Below are 24,780 nucleotides of genomic sequence, written 5' to 3'. Positions count from 1 at the left end.
TAGTAAGGACAGCAAATTCTTCAGTCTGGGACATTTTTTGTTAAAGTAAATTCGAGAGACAATAAACGATACGTTACAAACTGCAACACAGAAAGTCATCTGGCTATGCTGACTTATAGAATGAACTTTGGACATTAGTGCTGTCAAAAGATCAAGCCTCCAGTAAGTAGAGTTGGTGCTTTTTTGAGCAATTTCTTAATCAAACTATGAACACAGAGCAGGCTTCATAAGTTCCCTTCTTTCAAAAAAATGTTGAAATTCTGAATATTCTCACGCTTTGAGACCTGTAAACTGATACCTCAAATGAACTGACAGCGGACCAAATCCCAGGCAGTTGGAGACTTGAAGTCTATATTGTCATGTAAATATTCCAAGGAACAGTCCATTACAAAATGGCCTGCAGACAAACAACAGCAACAGTAAACAGCTTGGGATAAATGGAAGCCGGAGAGTGAATAACTTCACATATACACATACACACACACTTTCACGTCTGTGTACAGCATCAGCAGTGGCAGTGTTTAATATGCTGAAGGAGATTGTGCGTGGTATTGGCTTTTGGCAGTGAGCAGTGGAGGGAGGAGAGAGATAGATTGGTGCAGGATCCCTCTCTTAAATGTTTAAAGACTACTCACACAGAACCCAAAGGGTGTGTGTGTGTATGAGAAAGAGAGGGAGAGACAGAACGAGAGAGGCAACATTATGTATAGAGGACTTTAGGCACGGCCACAGCTGGTTTGTGTGTGGATGCTTTGTAAGAAGAGAGAATTTCCACACTGAAATGTGGGTTTGCTGGGTGTGCTGATGCTAGAGTAGGTTTTTTGTGTGTGTTTGTTCCTGTCTAGCTATATTTGTGAGGACCGAAATCTGCATTCTACTATACCTGTGAGAACCAACAGGCACTTGTGAGGACGCACACACCGGTCCTCACAAATTTGAAGGCCTTTTTGAGGCTCAAATGTGGTTTTAGTGTCAGGGTTACAATTAAGTTATGGTTAGGTTTAGGGTAAGGCATTCATTTTTAATGGTTAGGGTAAGGGTCTAGGGAAACCATTATGTCAATGAAGGTCCTCACTAAGATAGCTGAACGGGCTTGTGTGTGTGTGTGTGTGTGTGTGTGTGTGTGTGTGTGTGTGTGTGTGTGTGTGTGTGTGTGTTGCAGTATGTAAACGAAATCAATTCAAGTTCTTTACGCTGAGTCACTCGGTGGGGAAGAACTTTGGCGTGAGGAAGTAGAACCAAAATTGTAATAAAGTGCTTTTGTGTGTATCAGGAGAATGAAACTGGCCTCACATTGACTCCATATTTCATGAATCAGTACATAACTACGGAGCCCCTCTGATGACATGGTCCAAAAAATAAATAAATTGTGGCCACAAAATACTACTTCGTGGGCACGAAATGGGTATAACGTGCCCACGAAATACTTATTTGTGGCCACGAAACACTTGACCGATAACCGTGATCCTTCCCAGGCCCTTGCAGTTGGTTCACAATAAAATCTATCCCGGCGTCCAGATCGTACTTGCGTTTATAAAACAACTGGGCTCTCAATATCCTGTTTAAATGTTTCTCTGTAATAATGGTTCCTTGCATTGCCAGGCTTTTCTAAATGCATTTGTAGCTCATTCCCAACCGTAAAATAAAACTCAATCATACTGTCTCTGTACATGGTGTATAGGTTTAGCCTACTCTTATGCCTATGGTTCTACGCAACTGTCCAGGAATTGTATCAATATGATGTGCGCACGTCATCTATTTCGTTGCCACAAATGTGTAATTCGTTGCCACGTTATACCTATTTCGTGCCCTCGAAATAGTATTTCGTGGCCACAAATAAGTATTTCGTTCGCACGTTATATTATTTCGAGGGCACGAAGTAGTATTTTGTGGCCACAATTTATTTATTTTTTGGACCATGTCATCAGAGGGGCTCCGTACATAACAGACATCAGGTCAGATTTTATGGTTTTCTGAAGTTATGGTCATTTTATAAAAAAAATGTTTTGTAAATTGTCTATATTACATTTACTTTTACAAAAGCACTGAAATAAAGTCTGTTTCATAAAAATATTATGATGATAATGTGTCAGGTGTGAAAATGTAGCTGTCATTTTTAATCTGTTGTTTTGAATTTGATGCAATTTTTTACATATTATATATCATGATCATGAAACTTCCTCAACTGAAACTTATTTTTGCATTACAGATTCTGAATTTTTTAAATATGCAATAGAGGCATTATCTATATGCCATATGTGACAACTTGTGAAGCTAATTTTCCAGATCATAACTGAACACTGGATTGTATAAAGGCACCTTGTTTCAGTTTGTTCAGTCAAAAGTGGACTGTCCTGCGATCTGACCAACAAAAATGTGAATTGTAATCTAATTCAATGTTTCATATGCAAGACACAAACACAATAGAACATACAGGCAAAGCTAATTTCTTAATTTCTTTTGGGAACTATGGATGCGCCATGCTTTAGGGACAAGAGCTTCCTGTTAGCACACAGTTAAAAAGAAGCATCCATTTCTTTGTCTGAGGGTCATGTCTATAAAGAAGGCTGCATTAATGCTAGACAAAAGATCCGCCTGTGAAGTTTTACAATTCTCGTCTTATGTTAATCAGTCTTGAATGCTTTACTTTTGGAAGGCTTAAATACAAACTAACTGCCATTTACACACAACTTAAAAAAACGGGAAAAACAGCTTCCTAGTAGCAGGGATATTAGTTCCACACAGAGGCTGAACACAGTTATATCTACAAATCAGACCTTATGCAGTGACGTGCGCTCCACCAGCTGGAACGGGGCAGGGTCGATCTTGCAGTTGTTGAAGTTGACCTGCTCATCAAGCTGCCTCTCTTCCCACTCTGCGATCTGAAAGTCACATAGAGGATCAGTGAAAGTTTGCAGCACTATATGATTTTCACCAGCCTGTACACTACTGATCAGTTAATGAACTTTAGTGAACTTTATTATGTTAAGTTCAGATGACACAGGCTTGTTTTTAATTAACAATTAACTTTGACTATCTATATGTGAGTGACAGGCTAAAGTGTACAGTGTAATGTCTTTATATGCATTGTCAGTCACTAATCAGAAGGCAAAGTGTAAAATAATCCTTCCTGACAAATCACATTCCTCTAACAGACAATCGATGGACCAGGCACCACAATGAATGACTTTATAAATCATAACGAGGCCTACAACACCAGATGAAGGGAAAGGTGAGAGGCGAAAAAGGAAGGGAGACGTACAGAAGAAGCAGTGACATGGCAGATGTAGGAGAGGTGAACGATAAGTTGGGGAAGGTCTGGAGAGGCAAAGTGTGAGGAATGTGTGGCTGACAGAGAGGAAATGAGAGGTGCTGTTGATGGATGAATTATGAATGATGTCATATCCAAAAATATAAGACTCCAGGGTAATAGGCCCATCTGGGGATATTGAGAAAAGCTAGAAAGCCAAGACTGTCAGGCTGTGATGTCACCAAAGTGGAGGCTGAAGTTGCAGTCAGAAAAACATAGATTTCTAAGACCAACAAAACTAAATGCACTTGACAGCTCAACAGATTCAGTGCTGTCTGTGTAGTTATAGCCGAAGTTATACCACAGCATCTTCATTAAAAACATACTGTAGTTTACTGAGTCTAAAATCTCACGTGTCCTCGCATCACTAAAGGTTATTCCTCCCCTGAAAATAGTTTAAAAAAAAAAAACCCCAAAACATTATGCTAAACAGTACAATGTCCAAGTGTGGCAGAAAACTGAACCGCTTTCAAACTGAAAACAACATAGCATGGTGAGATTAACTAGCTAATCTCAAGGTGGGTTGAAATTGTCTGATGGCTTACGTTACAGTCTTCAACTTGTCTGATTGGCTAGCTTGTAAGAGCCACGCTCCTAAAAGTTAACCTGCCCATAGGTGTTGTGCAAGTGCAAGCTGCTTTGAAACCCACCTTCAGCCCAGCTTCTCTTTTGCATGTCATTTCTGAATTGATAAATGTTAAATCTGTTTATTTAAACATTTATCAATGTTAAATCTTGCTCTGGTGTGTTATTGGTCTTGCTGCTCGTCAGGTTTTTATGTATCCACACGGAAGGGTGGTGAGGTCGCAGAACATATGCAGGCCTCCAAATATAACTTACTGCAAATAAAAGTAACAGAGACGGCACTAGTTCTGACTTTGATACATTTTGGTGACTCATTCGACAGTACTTAAGAGCTAAATTAACTGGGTGCTTTGGTATTGGAATGGGATTTGGACGGAGTTGGAATAAAATGCCTTTCCTTTACTTAGAATTAATTCTATCATCATTATTAAAGACTATTTAATGCTAATTTTGATAATACTTACTTTTTTTTTCACAGATGACTTTTAGGTTTATTCTGAAAGAGCTTTTAAACCATCCTGTGACCACCAGCATCTTTAAAGAGGACCTAATATATTCATTTCTAACCTTATTATTTTATTCTCTGATGCTATTGCTCTGCATGAATCACTTTCAAAGCTTCTCTCCCTTTAAGCCAACTTTCTCCTGATTGGCTACACTTTGCATCTAAGACTATATCTGAGGAGATAATAGGAATAGCCCCTCTCAATGACATCATAAAGACCCAAGAGTTTGAAACAGCATTTAGAGCAGTATGAAGGCTGAGCTTTGGGCCCACAGGGACTACTTGTACATATACTGACCTCATTTATAAAAACTTTGGCCATGGTAAATGTGAATACCCATTATTAGAATGGTATATATCAGGCAGGAAATGAGGAAAAGAATAACACGCTACCTTTAAAATTCAGGGAGCCTATGCAGGCAAGATGAGATAACCTGATGATATCACTATGACATAACCAGGGACTATTTTCCCATCTTGACAAACCTCCTCCTGTGTTTTCACTGGCTGTGTAGTACCCCTAATGAAGTGAAAAATTTTGCAGTGCCTCCATTTTTTAATTCGCCAAAACAACACGCTGATCTCTTACGCTCTCATTGCTCGGACTGGTTGTGCATCTTACCTCTCTAATGGTCATGTCATCTTCCACATCTCCATCATCCTGTAGATGAGAAGCAACAGAACAACAGTCAGTACAGAAAATAAAGCTAACCAGTGTACTTTGTACAGTCTGTATGCCACAAATACACAGGCAAACAAAAGTAAACGAATGGGTGACAAACAATGGACCTCGGTGGGTTATTACCTACATAAATATTCACTTGTACTTTTTAAGTGCGCCCCCTTCACTACATCTGTGCACAGAAGGCTAAATGACACATAATCGCCCATGCATCACATCATAAGTGTTGTACTGCGCCGCTGTCTCGAGACAGATGGACAGAAATGGGATGAATGACTAAAGGAGCGACTACAGTATATTTAATGAGTGCGGGGGATGTGATGTATGAGATGTCAGAGCAGATGATCATTATAATGATGGATTGGCGGCATGCTCAGAACTCACAGCTCTTAACTGACAGGCGGACGCAGCAGGCACGGTTTGACGAGCGGAAGTCAAACTAGCAACCCTGTGCTTTGCAGAGATAAACCAAAAACACTACAGAGGTCTGGCTGAGAGGAAACTTACAGCTGAGTGGAAGGGTGCACTACCACGGGGTGTGTAAGCATGTGTGTGTTTAGTTGTGTGCTTGAGTGCAGGTATTTACATTCACAGGACTGGACGCAGCGCAACATGTGTGTGTGAGAGAGAAAGAGAGACATAAAGAAAGGCAGGGGGAATGTGACCCGAGGGCTGATGGAAGCCCTGAGCTCATTTATCCTCATCACCATAGTGGCCGACCTGTCGGTAACCCTAGCAACTGTTGCCGTGGGGTAGAAAGAGGTGCCCTACTGTAGCATTATGCAAGCAGAGGCCAGACGTGCCTGGAGTTTATGAGACAAAACAAACACGTAGACGCAACTACAGCACTTCAGCTCCTCTGTCTCACTGATCATTCTGCTTGTCACACAACACAAGGGCGCTCTGAATGTCACCAAGACACACCGTTGTTCCAGGGGTCAAATGTAAAACACAGGAAGTTGGGGAGGTTTCTGCAGAGGGGGGTGGGTCTCTGCATAGGAAATAGGGGCTTTTAGATAGATTAGCTGCTCTACTAAGACCAAATCTCTGCAATTTTGCAGAAGTGTGTGTGTGTGTGTGTGTGTGTGTGTGTGTGTGTGTGTGTGTGTGTGTGAGAATGAAGTGGGAGGGTAAAGTTTTCGAGTCTCTGTGACACTGACAGTCAATTCAGAGAAACTGCGTGGGCATATTCAAATGAGAATTGAATGAGCATGTGAGTGCACAGAGACATATTGAGAGGCACTGAGCTCCAGAGTGCTGACAATGGGCTGATGAAACCATTATTGCCTGTTGTGCTGCAGGTTTGATCAAACAAAAAGTCAAAGGGTCTGTTGCCCTTTCACTTGCTCCTCCTACAGCAGTCATCTTTACTTTGAGTCAGTGGAACCATCCACAGGGCAGTGAAGAAATTTAAGTACATTTACTTTATTATCCAAAAGTTACAAAACAATACTTTGCCCCCAATGTCACAAATATTTATGAATCACAACAGCATTAACATGCTGATACTGACACTGCTAAAATCATGCTTCTGTCTTTCATGGCTTTAGAGTAAAACTATTCACCTCTGAGCATTTGACCATAACCTCCTAGGACCCGAACTCTTCCACAGCATGCATTTTTAATTTCTCTTTGATATTTGGGCATATTGGGGCCCGATGAATATAAAAACAAAGAATTACCAGATTATTATTTTATTTTACCTTATTTTTGTTTTTAAGAAAAATAAGAGCCACATATGAGGATATTCGTTTAAAATTTTGATAGAACAGTAGCAGTATAATGTCCTCATAAGTGGATATCAGGCCCTTGTAGAGCAAAATTGAGTATTTTGGTCTAAATAACCCATGGGGCGATCGTGGCTCAAGAGTTGGGAGTTCGCCTTGTAATCGGAAGGTTGCCGGTTCGAGCCCCGGCTTGGACAGTCTCGGTTGTTGTGTCCTTGGGCAAGACACTTCACCCGTTGCCTACTGGTGGTGGTCAGAGGGCCCGGTGGCGCCAGTGTCCGGCAGCCTCGCCTCTGTCAGTGCTCCCCAGGGTGGCTGTGGCTACAATGTAGCTTGCCATCACCAGTGTGTGAATGGGTGGATGACTGGATATGTAAAGCGCTTTGGGGTCCTTAGGGACTAGTAAAGCTATATAAATACAGGCCATTTACCAAAATGTGATGTCCACATATGTGGACGCCAGGTCCTAGGTGGTTAAAGAATTCATTCACTTTCTGTGTGTCTGGAACACCACGACCATGTGCTGCCTGGCTGTTGAGTTTTCTTGGACTTAACCACCAGCTCATCAGAGCAGAATCATGCAGAACACAAAGGACCAAATAACTACACATAACAAATATTGGGGACATCTATTTATGTTTTGTAGGTCTGAAAGGAAAAATATCAGCTGATAATGACAGAAATATTGGTATTGTTCATAAAAATCCTGTATCCCTTGGATTCCATTTAACATTATATCCAGAAAACCTGTAACCAAGAAGAAGCTTTGTACAGGTGACGTCTACTCACCCATTTAAAATTTCATATTGAGGCTCAAGGTAGTGCTGGTGCGTTGCGTATACTTTTTGTAAGTTTTCACTGCATAAGGTTTGATATTAAAGTAAATTACAGCCCTTACTGTTGAAAACAATCATCCAGTGCTTGCATTAGCAATGTCAATCAATTCCCTAGTTTTATCTAGATATTTTATTGTTTGACTTCAAGAAAAAACAAAACGGCCAAAAATACAAAACTCGAGGTGCTAAAAATGGTGACTAAGGCCATCTTTTTTTATACAGTCTGAGGCTCAGATCTCATGAGATGTGGTCAAGTCATTGCAATGTTCATTTTTGTTGTTTATACTTTTGCGGGCTCCAAATCAAATTTCAGCTTGTTGCTTTCAGGTAAGATTAAAATGTTACCTGAAAGCACTGTAGTGGGTCTCTGGTCTTTGGACTGGGGTTTTAAATAGGGCCCTGCTGCTCTCTGTCCTCTGAATGGCTGTTACAACTGGTGCAGTGATTATAAAAGGTGCCATAAAGTTTTATGGGCTGTGTTTATACTCAGTATAGTGTTGTATGCTCTTTCTCCAACTACACAGCACTGAATGGCACGATAGGGAAACATTGCAAATATAGTTGCTTGAAAGACTTTAACATAGTTTCAAAGTAACATCATTAATGGTTTCATTCAACTACAGTGGAACAATAACGAAACTGTGGAGTGACACATTGTTACGACTGCTGGTTAAAGTTGTGAAAAAGGGGATGAGTAAATCTTTTTAATATTGTGACTAAAACCAGCACAAAGTTCTCCACACTGAACCTCTGATATCAAACATCAAATCAGTTCACCCTCAAAACAAATTACAGCCAGCATGTCACACTCATTTTCTCTAGATAAGTTCACCCTCTCTGCAGTGTTGTCTGAAATTATTCAGGAAATGAAAACTTCATCCTGTCCCCAGAATATTCTTCCTATCAGATACCTGAAGGACAATTTTAATGGAGTCAGTGTCTTTGTAATACAAAGAACTTGCTGCTATTGAACCCATTCTGAAAGGACTAACACTTGACCCTGATGACTTTAATAATTTCTGCCCCGTTTCAAATTTTTACAAAAGAATGTGCCCCGTACTGTAATCTGTGTCTGTTTTAGACAGACAACCATTTCAGGCAGACAGAGATCATTACAAAAGTGAGAATGTTCATTCCACCCAGAACAAAAATTTCAAGACAGATTTGTTCAGCACTATCAGCCAAACTCATCACTGGTCTTAGTCCTTTAGACTTAACCTTGTGTTTAATGAAGTTAATCATTCTGTCTTCTTGGACTCTCTTTGGGACCAGGCCTGAGTTCAGCTTCTAATAAAAGGTTTTCTCTGATGTCTGTATACATATAATTCCTGTTACACACTGGTTGCCACTCTTTTAGTAGCCAATAATCCTCTTCTTTCATGTCATTTCAGTCAGATTAGATTGGACCAGCGATTCATAAATCAAAAGATTTGTTTTCAAGTCCTTACTAGCTTCTTGTAACAACTAGTTAGTACGAGACTGTTTAAAACTAGCGTCTTTATGTGAACTAAATCTACATTGCCTTTACATTTTTTTAAATTGTTTTAGTAATAAGTGTAGTTGTTTATGGCTTTTTTTGGTGCGTAGGCACACAAGTCACATCAAACATGTGGAGCTGCCTGCTGTGAGTTAAGTAGTAGGTGAAAGTAGTTTTGATTTCAGGATTTGCTAATTTTTGTATGCTTTTCTATAGTTATTGTTACGGACTTGCTGTCTACCGCTCTGCTCTTGTATTTACTGTTTAATTAATATTCTATTTCAGCCCAGTTCATTTTTCTTTTGAAAGTTATTGTTTTCTATGAATAAATGCAAAGCTAGGACTACTGTACATTTAAAAGCTATTAACAAATTACAGAATTAAATTAAAAAACTGGGATGACTTTCACTTGTTTAGAAATACATAAATAGGGAGATATATTGCAAGAAGTAGCATTTATACATTATAAAATACATGAGAACTATCCAATTAGAGCAGGGCGATATGACCAAAAATATTTATCACGATATACATTTGAAAATTTGCGATAACGATATAACTGACGATATAATTGACACTAGACAAAATACTTTACAACTCCACAACTTTATTAGTGCAAAAAACCCCAAAAACCATCAATGTATTTTCACTAAAACAAGCAGCTGTTTTTTTATGTCCATTAAAGTTATATAAAAATTCAAGAGTGCAAATGCAAATTCCTTGCTGACAGTTTAACCAAAAGGCGTTTCCAGTGGAAATTGGCCGACATATCCTCAGCATAACCATGTATAATACCCACAAAACTTAAAAACAGGTTATACACACACAATACGGTAATATTATGTTGAAGCACAGTACGTATCACTCCGTGAAGCTCCTGACTACAGTAGCTGTAATGCTCCAACAATCCATCAAGCGGTGCAGCTTCGTAGCTTAGCAAAATCGTACTAAAACATTTGACAGATTTCTGCGCACCGTGTACCACATAAAAACGTTTCGAGGTCAGTAAACACAACCAGAATTCATACATAAGGCACACGGGATTATAAGGGGCACTGTCGACAGAAAAATCAAAGGATTGATTTTAAGTGTGCCGTATTTTCCAAACAACACGGTAATAACGACGGCCCGCTAGCATGCTCTACCAAAAATAGTGCTTTGATGTGTATGTGACGGACGAAAGCTAAACCAGTTCCACACCACTGAAGTTGCAGCATTTTTACAAACCAATTCTGGTTCATCCGATTCATTCAACGATCCGCTTTCGCCCATCTCATTCTCCGTCGCCATACTTTTTCCGCCATGTGCGTATGAAAACAAAGGCACTGCACATGTGCGTTTTACCCATATTCTATCGCGATATTTCATTTTCTTATCATTGCCGAACACTATACCGGTATTACAGTGAACGGTATGATATGGCCCAGCCCTATATCCAATGATGCTATCCTAATGTCAAGAAAAAACAGAGAACATATAGCCAGTGTTACTGGTATTTCTGGAAGAGTATGTCTGTGTTTTTGTTAAGGCAGTTCGTGAATTACCTTATCTACAAAAATTTGAAAGATAATTTCAAAATCAAGTGTCATTTCAGATGATCGCCTTGTTCTGTGTAAATATCAATCTGGTAGAAAGTACTAAATGGGAAGCATCAATTTAGAGTTCTGAACAATAAGAAGAACATAACTGCATCATCTTTTATAATGAAACATCCCCAAGTTTTGTGCAGCTGGATGCCAGTAACACTGTGATGCATGTAATTGGTCTGGGCACTTGGAGGCTTAAGATGTCACAGCATCTTAGATCATTATCTCCCAGCATCACTGATAATTGTGAAATTTTCGAGTTATTTGTCATAATAATGTTGGATAAACATGTCAAACAACTAGTGAAATCCTGATTTTTTCCCCCGCCCGCGAGCTTGATAAAACTGCTGACATCAAACGATTCCTCCAATCAGTCGCAGGTTTCTTTGCATCCATTTATATATTGCAAGTGCAGACAGTTTGCTGTTTTGGTTTTGTCTTCTGTCACCATCATCATTTTCTCTAATTGTTTTCAAAGGTAGCAGCTGGTGCTATGTGCACATATTAGAACAGAAAAGTAGGTTCTGACTAGTTTCCTCATTTTTGGCTGTCCCCGGCTGCCTCGTTTCCACTCATTCTCCCAGACTGAAGCAGTGGAGTGTGAACAGTCAAATAGCTAGTCAGAATTCAGTTTAGGATGCACACACAGAACAGTGTTAGGGCAACAGGGAGTGAAGACACAAGCATTTTGAAACAACTTGTCTTTCCTGTCCTGATTGATGTACATTTATGCGCACTGCCATGTAGGTAAATGTCAAGAAAGAAAGCAGCACACATGTTGGTTGAGAAACTTGGGAAGAAAGCAGAAAGAAATAAAGACAGAAAAGTGACGGGTCAAAAAATTATCCCACTGGCATCATAAATAAAGCATGGTAGCATTACGAAGGCACAAGAGTTGGGGTGGGAATGATGAGAAAAACAGCGAGAGGAGACAGAGAGACTAGGCGGCATCATTTCTCTGAAACAGACTACTGATGTCATTTACCCTGCATCAATATTTCACCGCCTAGATAGAAGGAGGAGGGGAGCGGGTGGTGAGGGGAGGTGCGGAGAGATAACAGAGATACGACAATGGGAGGAGGGCTTTTGGAGAAGTCACAGAGCTGGACAAAGAGTGTGAAATGGAGGTGCGAAGATAAAACTGTAGCCAGAAACGACAAGTGGAAGAAGTGTGAGAGAGAGGAGCTGTTGCAAGGGGAGAAGTAATAAACTGATCTCTCTTCTGCCATGGGGGCGTAATGCAGAAGTAATAGGAGAGGGAACAACAATTGGCTAAATTTGTTTGTCCACATTCCTGCTCGGCCCCGCAGAGCCTCGGCAGACTGAGAGCAGCGCTGCGATCAGCAAAGCCCTCTGCCATGTGCATGTATACACTGTTGAATGTTAATAACTCCTGATGACAGGGAAAACAAGCCTGCGGGCCTAGTTAAATGCTCACACTTGTGTGTGTGCAACAGGGGTTCATAACTAATTGGTTCACTGCAAGACAATAATGACCAACATGCTTCTAGGCTCACTTAACACATCCAAAACTTCACTGCACTAATAATGCACCATCTGTCTCTCCACTGACCATGCAGTATGCTCCTCATGGGTGCACTCAACAAATCATTGGACTTTATTAAGTTACATCAGGCAGTGGCAGATGAGGACCATTGGAAGCTTGACTGGTCTTCACGAGAAATTAAACACTTAAAAGTATAGGCAGGACATACATTTTTTACATAATATGGGACCACTAAAAACATTCCTGCACTAATTCGTCCCCCGAGGGTATAATAATACCCAACTTGGTTTTATATATTGTGCAATAGATCTGGCTTGCCAGATGGCCAAACAGTTTCACATAAGCCACAGATTTTTATGTATTTTCAGAAACTAAAGTGTTATTGCTGAAACCAAGGGGACTTGTGTGGCTTTTTCTTTACAAAGACCACAAATGATATGTTGCGTGTGCTTCACTGCAAAACCAATAAATGACCACTGAATAACACAGAGGTGGGCAGATTCATCCAAATATCGCTACAATCAAAGCCAACGCTTGTATTGGTATTGGATTGATACTGACATGATGAGTTCCATCCTCTAAATTCAGTATGCAGCCTACTGAACTGTGTTAACTGTATTTATTTTTGGGGGGAATGAAAAACATACCTCAAACATAGAGTATGAAAAACTTCTGAACCTTTTTGTGTTGACTGTCACGTCTATTTGATTTTTTAGCCTATAAAACGCTTTAACAGCTCAAGTTGACCCATAGTGCTTTAGAGACAGGCACATTTACATTCCATTTCTCCAAAAAAACCTAGTTTATTGCATTAACTAATTATTGTGGCAAAAAAAGTCACTGTGGTTTGTGTTTACAATCTGCTAATTGATAAACATCGATCTCATAAATCATGAAACACCCTTCAACCATGTTATGAATGAACAAGTAAATAAACAAGTAAATAACTATGCTAGGGAGTGTTAAGGAAATCTGTTTACATTTTTGTGTCAAACAATGTGACAAATATGGCTAGTGGTTTTGGTTTGCCACAGTATTTTTTAGCATATTCTCGCATTAATTGGATTATATTTTCACACAAATGAATCAATGTCTGTTTCTATGGTATGTAGCTGTTCAGTTATGTGCCACTTGATTAGATATCAAAGAAATTATAATCTAACTATCTGCTGTTGGTGTTTGTTGAAAGATGCCTAAAAATCTTTGGAATTTTTTTTTTTTTTTTTAAATAAAAATCATGCTGTGACAAATCAATAAAGAGATTTAAATTTCCTTACAATTAGAATAAGTGTGTAGCAGTGATGACTATTGGAGGTTTTTCCTGTTTTGTGGTACTTAATGCGATCGATAGGATTTTTTAAACATTCAGAGAGCAGGCATGATGCGCTGCTGCGTAACTGATGCCTCAAAGACAAACGGCGCGTACAATGAGCAACACTTCTTCTGTAAATGTGCGAAACAGGCCACATTTCACTTTGATTAATCTGTTCCATTACTACACTTGAAGAAATTATTTTGGTAATTCACCTCAAACTAAAACTCCTCCTGTGCGTTACAGTTTCTGTGGTCTTTTGCCACCATGCAGCTCCACACAAATATTGTCATGGTGTCATGCCTTGGGGTTCAAATTTTTTGCCATCAAATGAAAAAAAGAAAAAGAAAAAAAACACTCCCAGCATGCCTCCTCTGTTACTAATTTCACACTTTTTGTTAAGTTCCTCAAGGCAAGTCTGACTTCTGCTGTGTTACTGCACAGCATGGATGTGTTAAGGAACCAAAATGTTGCATTTCGGGACAGCATTTGTGGTACTTCATAGCCAAGAGAAATCATTTCATAACAGAGCTGTATTTAAAAAAGTTTTTTGAAAGTTTTTTAGAAAGTTAAAAACCAAAAATATTTAACACTGGATATTGTGCTAAAAAGCCCTTCGAGAGCCAGTGGATGAACTTGATGGGGAAAGTGAATAATTTAAAAGCACAATGCTGCCAGTGGGTTTCCTTACTTATCAACAAAACTGTTCACAGTGTAATTCATCAGCTGTACACCACGGCTATGCACATAGCCCCTGAAGCGATAGATGAAAAATGATGTGACACTGTTCTGTGCTTTTCAGTGATTGAAAATGTGTACACACTTCAATAATTGTCACTGACATGTGAAACTAATGTGGCCCTTTTAGTGCCTCAAGTCTAAATCATTAACAGTGCTAATAGAGTCATACGGACACAATAATAATGACTGAGAATCAGAAGCACAGGACGCTCTTACTCCTAAACCATCACATACAGTTGTTTGGTCAGGACTTTTACTTTTGAGTTTCCTTTAGGGTCATTTGTCTACTGCACTTCAGTAGAACCCCCTTAATATCTGAAATGCCAAATACTCTCTGCTGACATGGTCTCTGTCTCATGATCAAACACCACTGTAACCAAGCATGAAGGGACGTTTGCCTATGTTCCCCTCTTGTCAACCCAAAACCAAAGCCTAAACCCCCTCAAAACATACATTTTTTGTCTTAATCCAGCTGGCCAGTCTCTAAAGACCAGTTTTTGAAAATGTGCTTAAAAAGGTTTCATTTTGGTTCAGAAGTGAAAAGTAACACTTCATTTTAATTTCACCTGTTTGGTTATCCAATGAAATCATTTCTGTTGAGTTTTAAAAGTTACCGAGGCCTGAGGAGTTAGAGTTGCTTAAAAAGAAAAAAAAAAAGAAGACATTTTTGATCACATCCCTTTCACACATTATTTGGTCCACGAACACCGACTAATATTGTCGGAAGGCATTTTTTCCCGTAAAATCTAAAATATAGAAAACATGTTTCAAGGTAAGGGCAAATGGTTTTCTCTCTCCGTGTTAGCCCTGTGTGTTTCAGAAGATGAATGGACAGCTGTTAATGCCACTCACATATTTCTCTACATGTAAGAGAAGATTCTCATTGGGCTGTGTTTGACTCTGTGCGGCACAGTTAGCTTATTTTGTACGAGTCTGTTCCCACATGCCGCCACGCCTTTCAAACAAAAAGAAATATCTTTCTTGCAGAAAATCTGTGATTTGACTGTTTGCTTGGCATACTGCAATGACCGTACTGTCAGCTCCTGTAAAATTCCACCCGTCACTTCACCGACCGCTTTGCTTTCTGCAGTGTGTGTCAAACAGATAAGGGGCTACAGCTCAGCACACCCGAGCTACAGTAAATACTCAACCTAATTTTTTTTATTGGTCATTCGGCTCAGCTGTTATTAATTAAAAAACAAACAAACAAACATTTCGGTGCTCCACTAAAGTCTTACAGAAACCAGACAAACTAATATCTCCAGGACTCAAAATTTGCAAGCCAAGTATGAGTGAAAATAAAGTGGTCTTCTCTTTTCTATTTTCTTTTTTCAGTGCGCTTGGTATGCTTGATTACGTTGTGATGATAACACAACAATTTGAAGTTTTGAATCAAAAGATTGAAAAATTATATATACTGCTTTTGAATATTAGTCTGAACCAGACATTTAACCAAAAATGTTTCAAAGGAATGTGGACAACATGCTCACCGCAAAGAAACTCTTTAGGCTGGGTGGTGGCTCCTAGTGAATGAAGCGACATGTGATGAGTGAAAAACAATGTGACAGTTTGATGTGACAAAGGCTAGACTATGAATAAATCATTGATGGTAATTAATGAACAAATGTGAACTTATTCTATCAGAATACATGATTAATTGACCTTAACAGTGTTTGATTTTCAGAAATTGGTGTCGTCTGCTGATGTCTGATCATTTGTCATGCAATGCTGACTGATCCTACGTCGCCAAATCCTTTTTCTCAATTTATAATCAGACACTTGCTCCATTGATTGACATGCTGTAGTAATTGGATGGCGGGATGAGCATTCCAGTTTACACGGATATTCTCCGGTACTTCCCAATACTTCTCATGCATCATCATCATCATTTCACATGAGCTTGTCTAAGAACGCTGCCATTCTAAAACGTGCCTGATGCTAATGAAGAGATATGATGCTCCTATTCTGATATTTAATGCTGCATGCACAGGTGAGTCTGCCACAGCACGACTTTTCCCTCCCCCCCACTGAACACTTAAGACGTGGGCCGCCAGAGCTTTTAAAGTCGTCTGCAAAAGATAACACCAGATTTTAGGTCACACCAGAAACAGGGCAGAGCCTGCTCTGGGAGGCGATCACTGATTGGACGCCTCGGGTGACACGGCTGATGATGGACAGCACAGCATGCATGATTGAACAGTATTGTCCTTGAAGAATACTTGACCACAGCTTCACTACATCTTAATAAAATAAGACAGTAGCTGGACCATGTCAAAGTGGAGAAGACTTTAGATCCACAATGACAAATAAATTTTGCAACATGAATCACATTAAACAGGTTTTATTAAACTGGACCAAACATGCTTGTTTCCAATTTCTGGACTCGGGTCAGAATAATTCTTTTGATCTCATACTGGGGCCTGGTGGAGCACCTCAATTCATCCACTATCTGAAACAAGCCACTTTAAATTCCTTGCCTCTTCTTTTCAGCAAACATCTTCTGCTAAAGAAGGTGGGTGGAGCTTCCGAGCCCCTTCACTTTTATCAGACAAAGTAGAAAAGAGAGAGGGCCAGGTTGGGGAAAGTCTAGACTTCCATGCAAGCCAAACCCAGATAAGCAGCAAATAATGAGCGGATGGATTAAAACTTTTAATATTTTTTTCAAATTTTTATTTCAGGCAGAAATTGTGGTGTAGGCTGTTCTTTTGCCATTGAATTTCCATTTTAATACAATTAAAAGGCTTCATCTGATGCACAGGATCTGAGGATTTGCATTAGTTTTTGATAAAATTCTAAATAAACTCAAATGAAATATTCGAATAATTTATGAGTATTTTTGGGCACAGTTAAATTACCCTTACTATTAACTAGTGCATGCTTGGTGGTGTCGTGCATACCACATCATGCTTTTTATCCAAAAACTAAAAAAGGCAATTTGGTTCACAATGGCACACAGGTCCCAATGATGCATCGCTGGCATTAGCACTCAGGAGTAGTGGATTTCAGTGGTCAAGTACTCTGCATAACCTTAACTGACCATCGGACCAGTGGAAACTGGTTAAGCTGAATGGATGGCAGCCTTTGCCAATAATATCACTGACTAGAGGCAGTGAGAGGTCAGATGGAGTTACAGGCTGGACAAGAAAGACGATGTTCTGCACTTTTTTAGCACGATGGCATGCATCATCACATCCATCGGCATGTAGGATTAGCCCTGGGATGGAATGGTAGGGTGACAATCAGTTGATTGACTGATGAACCTGTTGACAGGCAGTTCCAGGCCCAGATCGGTGGCTCTTACCACGACGGATATCCGGACCCGTTTGGAAGACCTCCTGATGTCAGGAGACATTAGGCTCTCCATGTTGTTGTTTTTCTTCCGGAGTGACCAGAGACAAGCACACAATGTTAACAACAACCTCAATGTCAATCTGACTTGGCAAAAAGTGCCACTTAAGGCACGGCAAAACTTCCCTGCAATACTGAGAAAAAATACATAAATTGAAGGGTTACTTCTATGAAACAAGCCATTAATGGGGTGATGCGGGAGTGAAGAGCTTTCCTTTAAAGTTCTGCAGGATGCAAGGCTGAGACAAACTGAAAGAGGTTTTATATTGAAGCTGTTTGAGATACTGTGTGTGTGTGTGTGTGTGTGTGTGTGTGTGTGTGTGTGTGTGTGGTACTGTACTGTAGAGCGTGAAGGACTGTATGTGAGAGATAGCATAGGACTATGGGGGTGTACAGAATGTGTGAACAACAGGATGTGAGCCACTGCGTGTGTGTGTGTGTGTGTGTGTGTGTGTGTGTGTGTGTGTGTGTGTGTGTGTGTGTGTGTGTGTGTGTGTGTGTGTGTGTGTGTGTGTGTTGGCGCCGTTGTTGTTGGGTGTATTCAAGGACATGACTCTCTCACCTCCAGGGCTTCTGTGTCTGGACTGGAGCAGAAAAGGTTCTTCAGTGCAATACCCGAATGATCATGTGGGCCTGAAACAGAGAGAGGAACCAGGGTTAGGTGCCTTTTAGGTATGCAGCTCATAGCACCTCTCCCATCGAAATGGCATTCCAACATGTGAAAGAAAACAAGTGTGTTGCTCCAGATGTCTTCATTTTCACTTTGCTCCTATACCCTGTGTCTGGTTTGTAATCCTATATTTTAAGTGTTCAATGGACTGGAAGGCTATGTGTGTGAGTACTGTAACCAAACTGCCTATGTAAACTGCTTTGCAACCCTCTTCCACTCATCTGAAACATGATCAGGTTTTTTGCCAAGCTTGTACACGAATGAGGATTTTGTCTTGGTGGCACGGTGCAAAAGGAAAGCGGTATAGAAATATAATATAGAATATATGGTATTTATAGCATATGTAATAAAGACATTTCCTTATAAATAATAATTCAGATACAACAGGAGTATGTACTAACTGCCTACGTGTATTCCTACAGGAATTAATCAATGTCAAGTTTTGTGCAGAAATGGGAACTAGCAGGCATATGCCATCCAGCTTTTAGCCTTAACAAAATCCAACATCTAAAATGAAATCACACCAGCACTGACACAGCACAAAAACAAAGAGTGGACAAAGAGGTACAAAAGCGCCTGTTGTGGCTACTGACTCTTGATATTCTAAGCCAGGTTTGTTAAGACACTGTACAAATCCTGCATTCTGTTAGTTAACTTATCGGTTTTGTCATTTAACAGTGGCCACAAAGCAAAAACCGCCATTTGAAACTGTGAGATAGAAAAATGAGTACACTGTGTTGACACCTTGTGGCGAAGCAGACAAACAGTTAGAGATGAAGACAGCTGCAAGAGCTTATTAATCATGTGAGGACCAGAGACTGAGTGCCGTTATTAGCATTTTGTGAGTTTACAGACAAAGACAGAATCGCTCACGTTTCTTCCAGAGATATAACATTTTTCTATTCTTGATTCTTTTGGATTTCCTGTTTTTTGCGTGTGTTTGTGTACGCAAGTGCAGTTCTTACTGGTGGGAAGCTCGGTGGGTCGCTCCACCACAGAGGGTCTTTTCAGAGCGGGTTTGAGGGGCTTATGAGGTACTGGACGAGTGGGACTGAAGGACGACTCCTCAGTTGAGATCTGTGCGTACACACACACACACACACACACACGCACGCACACGCACGCACGCACGCACGCACACACACACACCCACACGCACACACACACACACACACACACAAAGATAAGAAAATGCATTAAAAAGGTCCAATCCTGCTTAAGAGATCAGCATCTCTGTTATTTTTCCACACTCAAAGTGTGAGTGTGGAGAAAGTGACGGACTTCTGCAGGTTTACATAATGGAAGTAAACACATGGGGACACACGAGGGACAAAGAAAGAAAAGAAACCAGCAGGAGCTGAGAACTAAAAGAATGCTTGTGATGGTCTTGTAAAATTTCATGACTTCAATGACTTGCCCTGTTGCCATTTCCATGACCTAAAAATATTTTTATTTGGTAAAAACAATATTGGTTAGTTTTATGAAAAAAGAAAAGGTAGGGTATTTGTATACCCTACTGTAGATGGGAAACTATGTGAACCTGCCTATTTTTAAATACCCTGAATTACCCAGAGTTTCTGGGCAGTAGCATGGCTACATGCTTTTCTACACTGTATATATTATTTTCTTAAATATAAAGGGGACCCATTATGTTCAATTCCCGCTTCATATCTTTAGTCTTCCACAGCCATAGCTTTGCATGACTGATGTTATAGCAAATTTAAAATCATCAATGTAACTATTTGCCTTTACTACAAATACAGGCAGTAACAAAGAGTGGTAAGAAGGCACAAAGTCAAAGAAAAGAAGAGACTGAAATGAGCATTGTGCACAAAACACACTCCTTGTTCCTGCTTCCACATCCATGCCTGAGGGCGTTCTGCTCAGCCACTCAGTGCAAACTGATAAAAGATGGGGAAAAGGGAGATAAATCTCAAGTTTAAGCACTGCAGTGCAGTACCTGCAACCAATGTGGACATCTATCTTTTACCTGGCTGCCCATTTCCATTTCTTTCTTTAAAAAAATAAAAATAAAAAACACAGATAACCTCACACATTCATTAAATTCAAGACCTTGCCATACTGATAGAAACCCTTGGAACAAGCACTGGCAATGGAGAGGGGAAAGTAACTCCAATCTAACAGGAAGAAACCTCCAGGCTCAGGGTTTTCCATCAGTTGGGGTGAAGGAAGAGAAAAATAATGAGCAATGAGAAAAATAAACAATAAGCAATAAAAACAAGTGAACAATAAACATGGTCAGGTCAGATCAAAAGATCAAACATGCACAGTGAAGGGTCAGAGACATCTGACAGAGAGGAAGAAGCACAAACTCCACAAGAACAGATGATACAAAGTTAGTGAAATGCAACGTAGTTACACAGAGGAGACATGCTCAGTGCATCATGGGGAATCTCTCAGCAGCATAACTATGGGAGGGGTCAAAGCCACCTGATCTGACACCTGATATCAAAAAGGAAAATTTTAATATTACAGATATAACAGGCATGGTCTCTGTCTCCTGAACAGAGTGTGTTATAGAGGCCTGGCAGCTGGGGGCTCTGGCTCACATTGCACATGCAGATAATCTAGTAAGCAGACACTGCAGGTTTGTCTTTTCTCAGACATCAATAACCTACAAGTTCAGGTAGAAGAAATAAAAATGCTGAATTTGTTACTTTCGTTTAAAACCTGTGCTGAGATTCTTTCACAGAGGTGTAGGTGAAAACGCTAGACCTCTGTGATCCAGCAACCTCTCACCTGGAAGCGGACTTCCTGGCTGGTGCGCTGGCTGCCGTTGTCGTCGCTGGCTGGGTCCGACACGATGGATAGGCGTTTCTTCTCCTCGACGGCTCGTTCCCTGATGTACTGCAGCCGCCTGGCACGGCCGAGCTGCTGTGAGAGCAGCGACTGGAGCTGGGCACGCTCGATGGAACCCAGCAGGATCATTGACTCTGGGAGAGGAGGCACAAGAGGAAGAGGGAGAGGTAAGAAGAAGACAAAAAAGAGTGGAGGAGCAAGTTTGCAGAGGCGAGAAAAGTGAAGATAATGTAAACTTGTTTCAGGGACAAAGGGCGAGCTAACTGCAGCCAATTCCAAACGCATGTCGCAGCACTGCAGAGAGCTCAGCTGAGTTACATAACAAAAGCAAAGAATGCAGTGGATGTGTATTAAGTAGTGTGTGTATGTGTGCGAGTGAGTGTGCGTGTGGGTGGCCGCTTACTTGCTTTAAGTAATTGCCTTTGTGACAGTACGTGCTGATTATGTATTTGCTTAAATGCCGAAGCTAATTGTTCCTGCACGACTGCATAATTGAAACAGCGCTCGGAATACCAAATCTGCACTTCAGCGAGGCGGCCGGCGCGATCAGCAGCCTGCACCCAGGCAGGTTTGTCAATCAATCAATTAAACTAATGAGCACATCACCAAGGGCGCTGGAATTTGTTTTTAGTGCGCTTACAGCAACATCAGCAGCAGCATGAAACAATGACATGAATAGCACATCAGACGGGGTGATTAGCACACTGTTCTCACACAGGATTTACTACTGTAATAACTGTTGTGTTTCTTATATCACTTTCACACTGGTGGGTGCTTGGAAGTTTACACTTTTTTTTCTCTCTCTCTTTGTTGTAACACATTAAAAAGGGACAGTTTTGGGCACACAGAAGCTGGCAGTCAACAATTAACTGTTGCTATTCACTTTAAATATCTGCTGGAAACGTCACTGGACATTTAGGTTATGTAAAGGACCCAGAATGGGTCATTCTGCATGGGAACTGTAAGGATTGCGCCCTTAAAATCTGAAAATCTGTGAGCAAAACAAACACAGCCTTTCACAAATGTACATTGTTTGGGTTTTTTTTAAGCTATTGAGGTATTTTCTCTGTTTACATTGGGGTTTAGTCAACTTCTGTTGCATTTTGTGCACTTTTGCATCGCCTTTCTATTTACTGGTATTTTCTTAAGTTGCAGTGCATTTGCCCTCTCAGTGCCACTGTAGATGTCACTTAAAAGGACAGTAAAGCATTCTGGTACATAAATGTTGTGTGATGTCTGGGTGAAAAGTGACAATTATGGATAGACATTAATCAAAAAAGTGGTCTTTTGAGGACAGAGGCATACACAACGTATACTGACTGTGACACAGATGAATGTGAGAAATGGTGATTATGTCTCGCCTTGAACACCTCAGTGATCTAGAGGAGGTGGTCTGGGATACAGTTGGGCTTTTCTCTGCTTAGGCAGAAAATGGATGGATTGAAATTTTGTTATTTGTTTTCTTATTTGATTTAAATGAATGCTTAGTACTCTTAAAGTAGGGTCTTTAGTCATGAATAACAACAAATCTTTATATTCTTTTTAAATATCAGGGGACCCATGCATGGCACTTCTCACTGAATGACTCAGACCCTGTTTGCTTTGATGGTAGTCCCTGATCACTGACAACAATGTAGGTGAAAAGAACCTTTTCAGAGCCAGAACATTCATCTTTTATATAGGATGTGTCAAACAGAGAATTATGCAGCTTTGTGCTATGCAGTGGGCATGTCAGAGCTATTTTGCTGACAGCAGCAACCTGCTGCAGCTGGAAACAAGAATGAGAATGGAGTTATGTACAAGACAACAAGTATAATGAGCTAAAGATAATTGAGATTAATACAACCAATTAAAACAGAGTGTTGGGTTATACAACATTTCTCTGTGGGCTTGTAGTCACTCATACTACAGTATGAGTGGCAACATTTCAATTATACACAGTAATCTGGGCCACTGGGAAATATTAGTGCAGTTTCAATGCCCATTTAAGGCCAGTGATTTGCCCAATTTGACCATTGTGGCGGGGCGTGGCCTGCGGTGCCGTGCAGAGGAGGTGGACGCACCTGCACGGCATCCGCAATCACACCCCGCCGAATTAAATATTGTACTGGGTCCTGTGGTTGGCGTTGTTGTTGTGATAATGTTGAGCGGGCAGCGGGAGAGCTGCAGCTCTGTGAGTATTGTGGACAGCAACCGTCAAAGCATTAATAAAAAGTATCAAAATGCCACTGGGTCTGCCGTGTATGTTTACAACCATCTTTTGAAAGACTAATTTGATTTGCCAAACGAAACCAGTTTACAGACTGTGCACACTGTATGCTAACAAGCACAGATGTCAGTGGGAGTGGGAGCTGTGTGTTCAGTTTGTGTTGAGCTCAGCCTTCGATTTCATTCGAAATTGAGCAGAAACTCAGAAGTGACAAATAAAGTTTATTCTGTTTTGTTATAACAAAGACTACAGCACAGAGCTGTGTCATAAATATATAAACCAGTGCATTCTGACACATTAAGTTACGCGTTTCAAACTCGATTTTGGCCCATTGGAAATTTGAATCCAGGCCACCTACTAATTTGTGTGCAAAGTGCACACACTTAAAATAAAATAGCCAGACACACCTCGAATGCACCCGCAAGCTAACATACTCACAAGAAAGGAAAGTAGATGGTGGAAGGCAAACAATCTCAAGAGGTTTTTACTGACTACTGGTTACTGACTTCAGGGTTGTTATTTTTGAACCACACATCAGCAGAGCTATGCAGCCATGCAGTGGCTCTGAAGTCAAGAGAGGGATGCAGTTATGCCAAAAGTGTTCTCAGAAATCTGGAGTGCTGGAGCTCTGACTTTCTTCATATCAGAGAAAGTGGCTAAGAACATCTAGGGGGTAACTTTGCAATCAATCAACAATTAATTTAATTAAAAGTTGTGTTCAGCAGTGGTAAACGTGGGCAGATTTCATCATAAAATGCAACGCAATAACAAGGTTTTACTGATTCAAAGCATTAATGATGCCGACTTTGTAGAAAATGTATGAAATAACATTCAAATGGCACAACGGGGCTAATAGTAACCAATTTTACACATTGGTGATTTTCAATAGGCTCCATATTGACCCCTGGTGGTTCGAAATTTCAGTTTTTAGACAAACCTTTGAAGTTAATTATTAGACATGCACACATTTTTAAAATTTGTCTCTATTTGTGCTGTAGACACAGATAAATATAGTCATGTGGTTTCTTATAGAAAAAATATCTGGACATTGGAAATAAGTGTATGTATTGCAATGAAACCTGTTTGTGTATCAACAAGTGGAATAACGTGAAACTAAACTTCTAAATGTGTTACTCAGACTTTATACTGATCTCTACGATGGTGCACGTGTGTTTGTGTGTACCAGCTGATTCCACGAGTGCGAGCGTTTTGAGCTGGCCCGTCAGCAGCACGTTATGCAGGTCTCTGTAGCAGCAGTTGAGTGTGATGTACCGCACGTCGCGTACCATAATGTCCTCAACACGAATATTGTACTTCCTGAAATGAGAAAAGAGGAGAGCCATTTATCAAGTGGTCATAAAGATGAGAAAAAAAAGTGAGAATAAGACAGATGGATGCGAGAATTCATTTTTAATTTTTTTAAACATTCCTCTGAATAGCCCTTTTGTCGCTGACTTGTAAAAAT

The 24,780-nt window shown here is 40.3% G+C and overlaps 1 protein-coding gene across 3 annotated transcripts in view; it reads right to left on the bottom strand.

Annotated features, from left to right (window-relative positions):
- LOC101483601 (chloride channel protein 2) overlaps window positions 1-24,780 on the bottom strand; it is a 179,825-nt gene that overhangs the window by 10,237 nt on the left and 144,808 nt on the right. The window contains exons 16-23 of one of the 3 annotated variants that reach the window (XM_024804945.2): window positions 24,499-24,632; window positions 21,047-21,240; window positions 19,252-19,363; window positions 18,179-18,249; window positions 17,570-17,644; window positions 15,759-15,791; window positions 5,023-5,061; window positions 2,778-2,882 (exon numbers count right to left, since the gene is read on the bottom strand). In XM_024804945.2, coding sequence (XP_024660713.1) covers window positions 2,778-2,882; window positions 5,023-5,061; window positions 15,759-15,791; window positions 17,570-17,644; window positions 18,179-18,249; window positions 19,252-19,363; window positions 21,047-21,240; window positions 24,499-24,632 — 763 coding nt within the window. The remainder of the gene's footprint in view (window positions 1-2,777; window positions 2,883-5,022; window positions 5,062-15,758; window positions 15,792-17,569; window positions 17,645-18,178; window positions 18,250-19,251; window positions 19,364-21,046; window positions 21,241-24,498; window positions 24,633-24,780) is intronic. The other 2 variants (XM_024804946.2, XM_076892159.1) reach the window with 2 other exon arrangements.

The sequence above is a fragment of the Maylandia zebra genome, linkage group LG14 (genome assembly GCF_041146795.1).
Source record: "Maylandia zebra isolate NMK-2024a linkage group LG14, Mzebra_GT3a, whole genome shotgun sequence".
NCBI lineage: Eukaryota > Metazoa > Chordata > Actinopteri > Cichliformes > Cichlidae > Maylandia > Maylandia zebra.
Note: the sequence above shows the minus strand (reverse complement) of the source record. Positions and strands in the feature narration are given on the sequence as shown.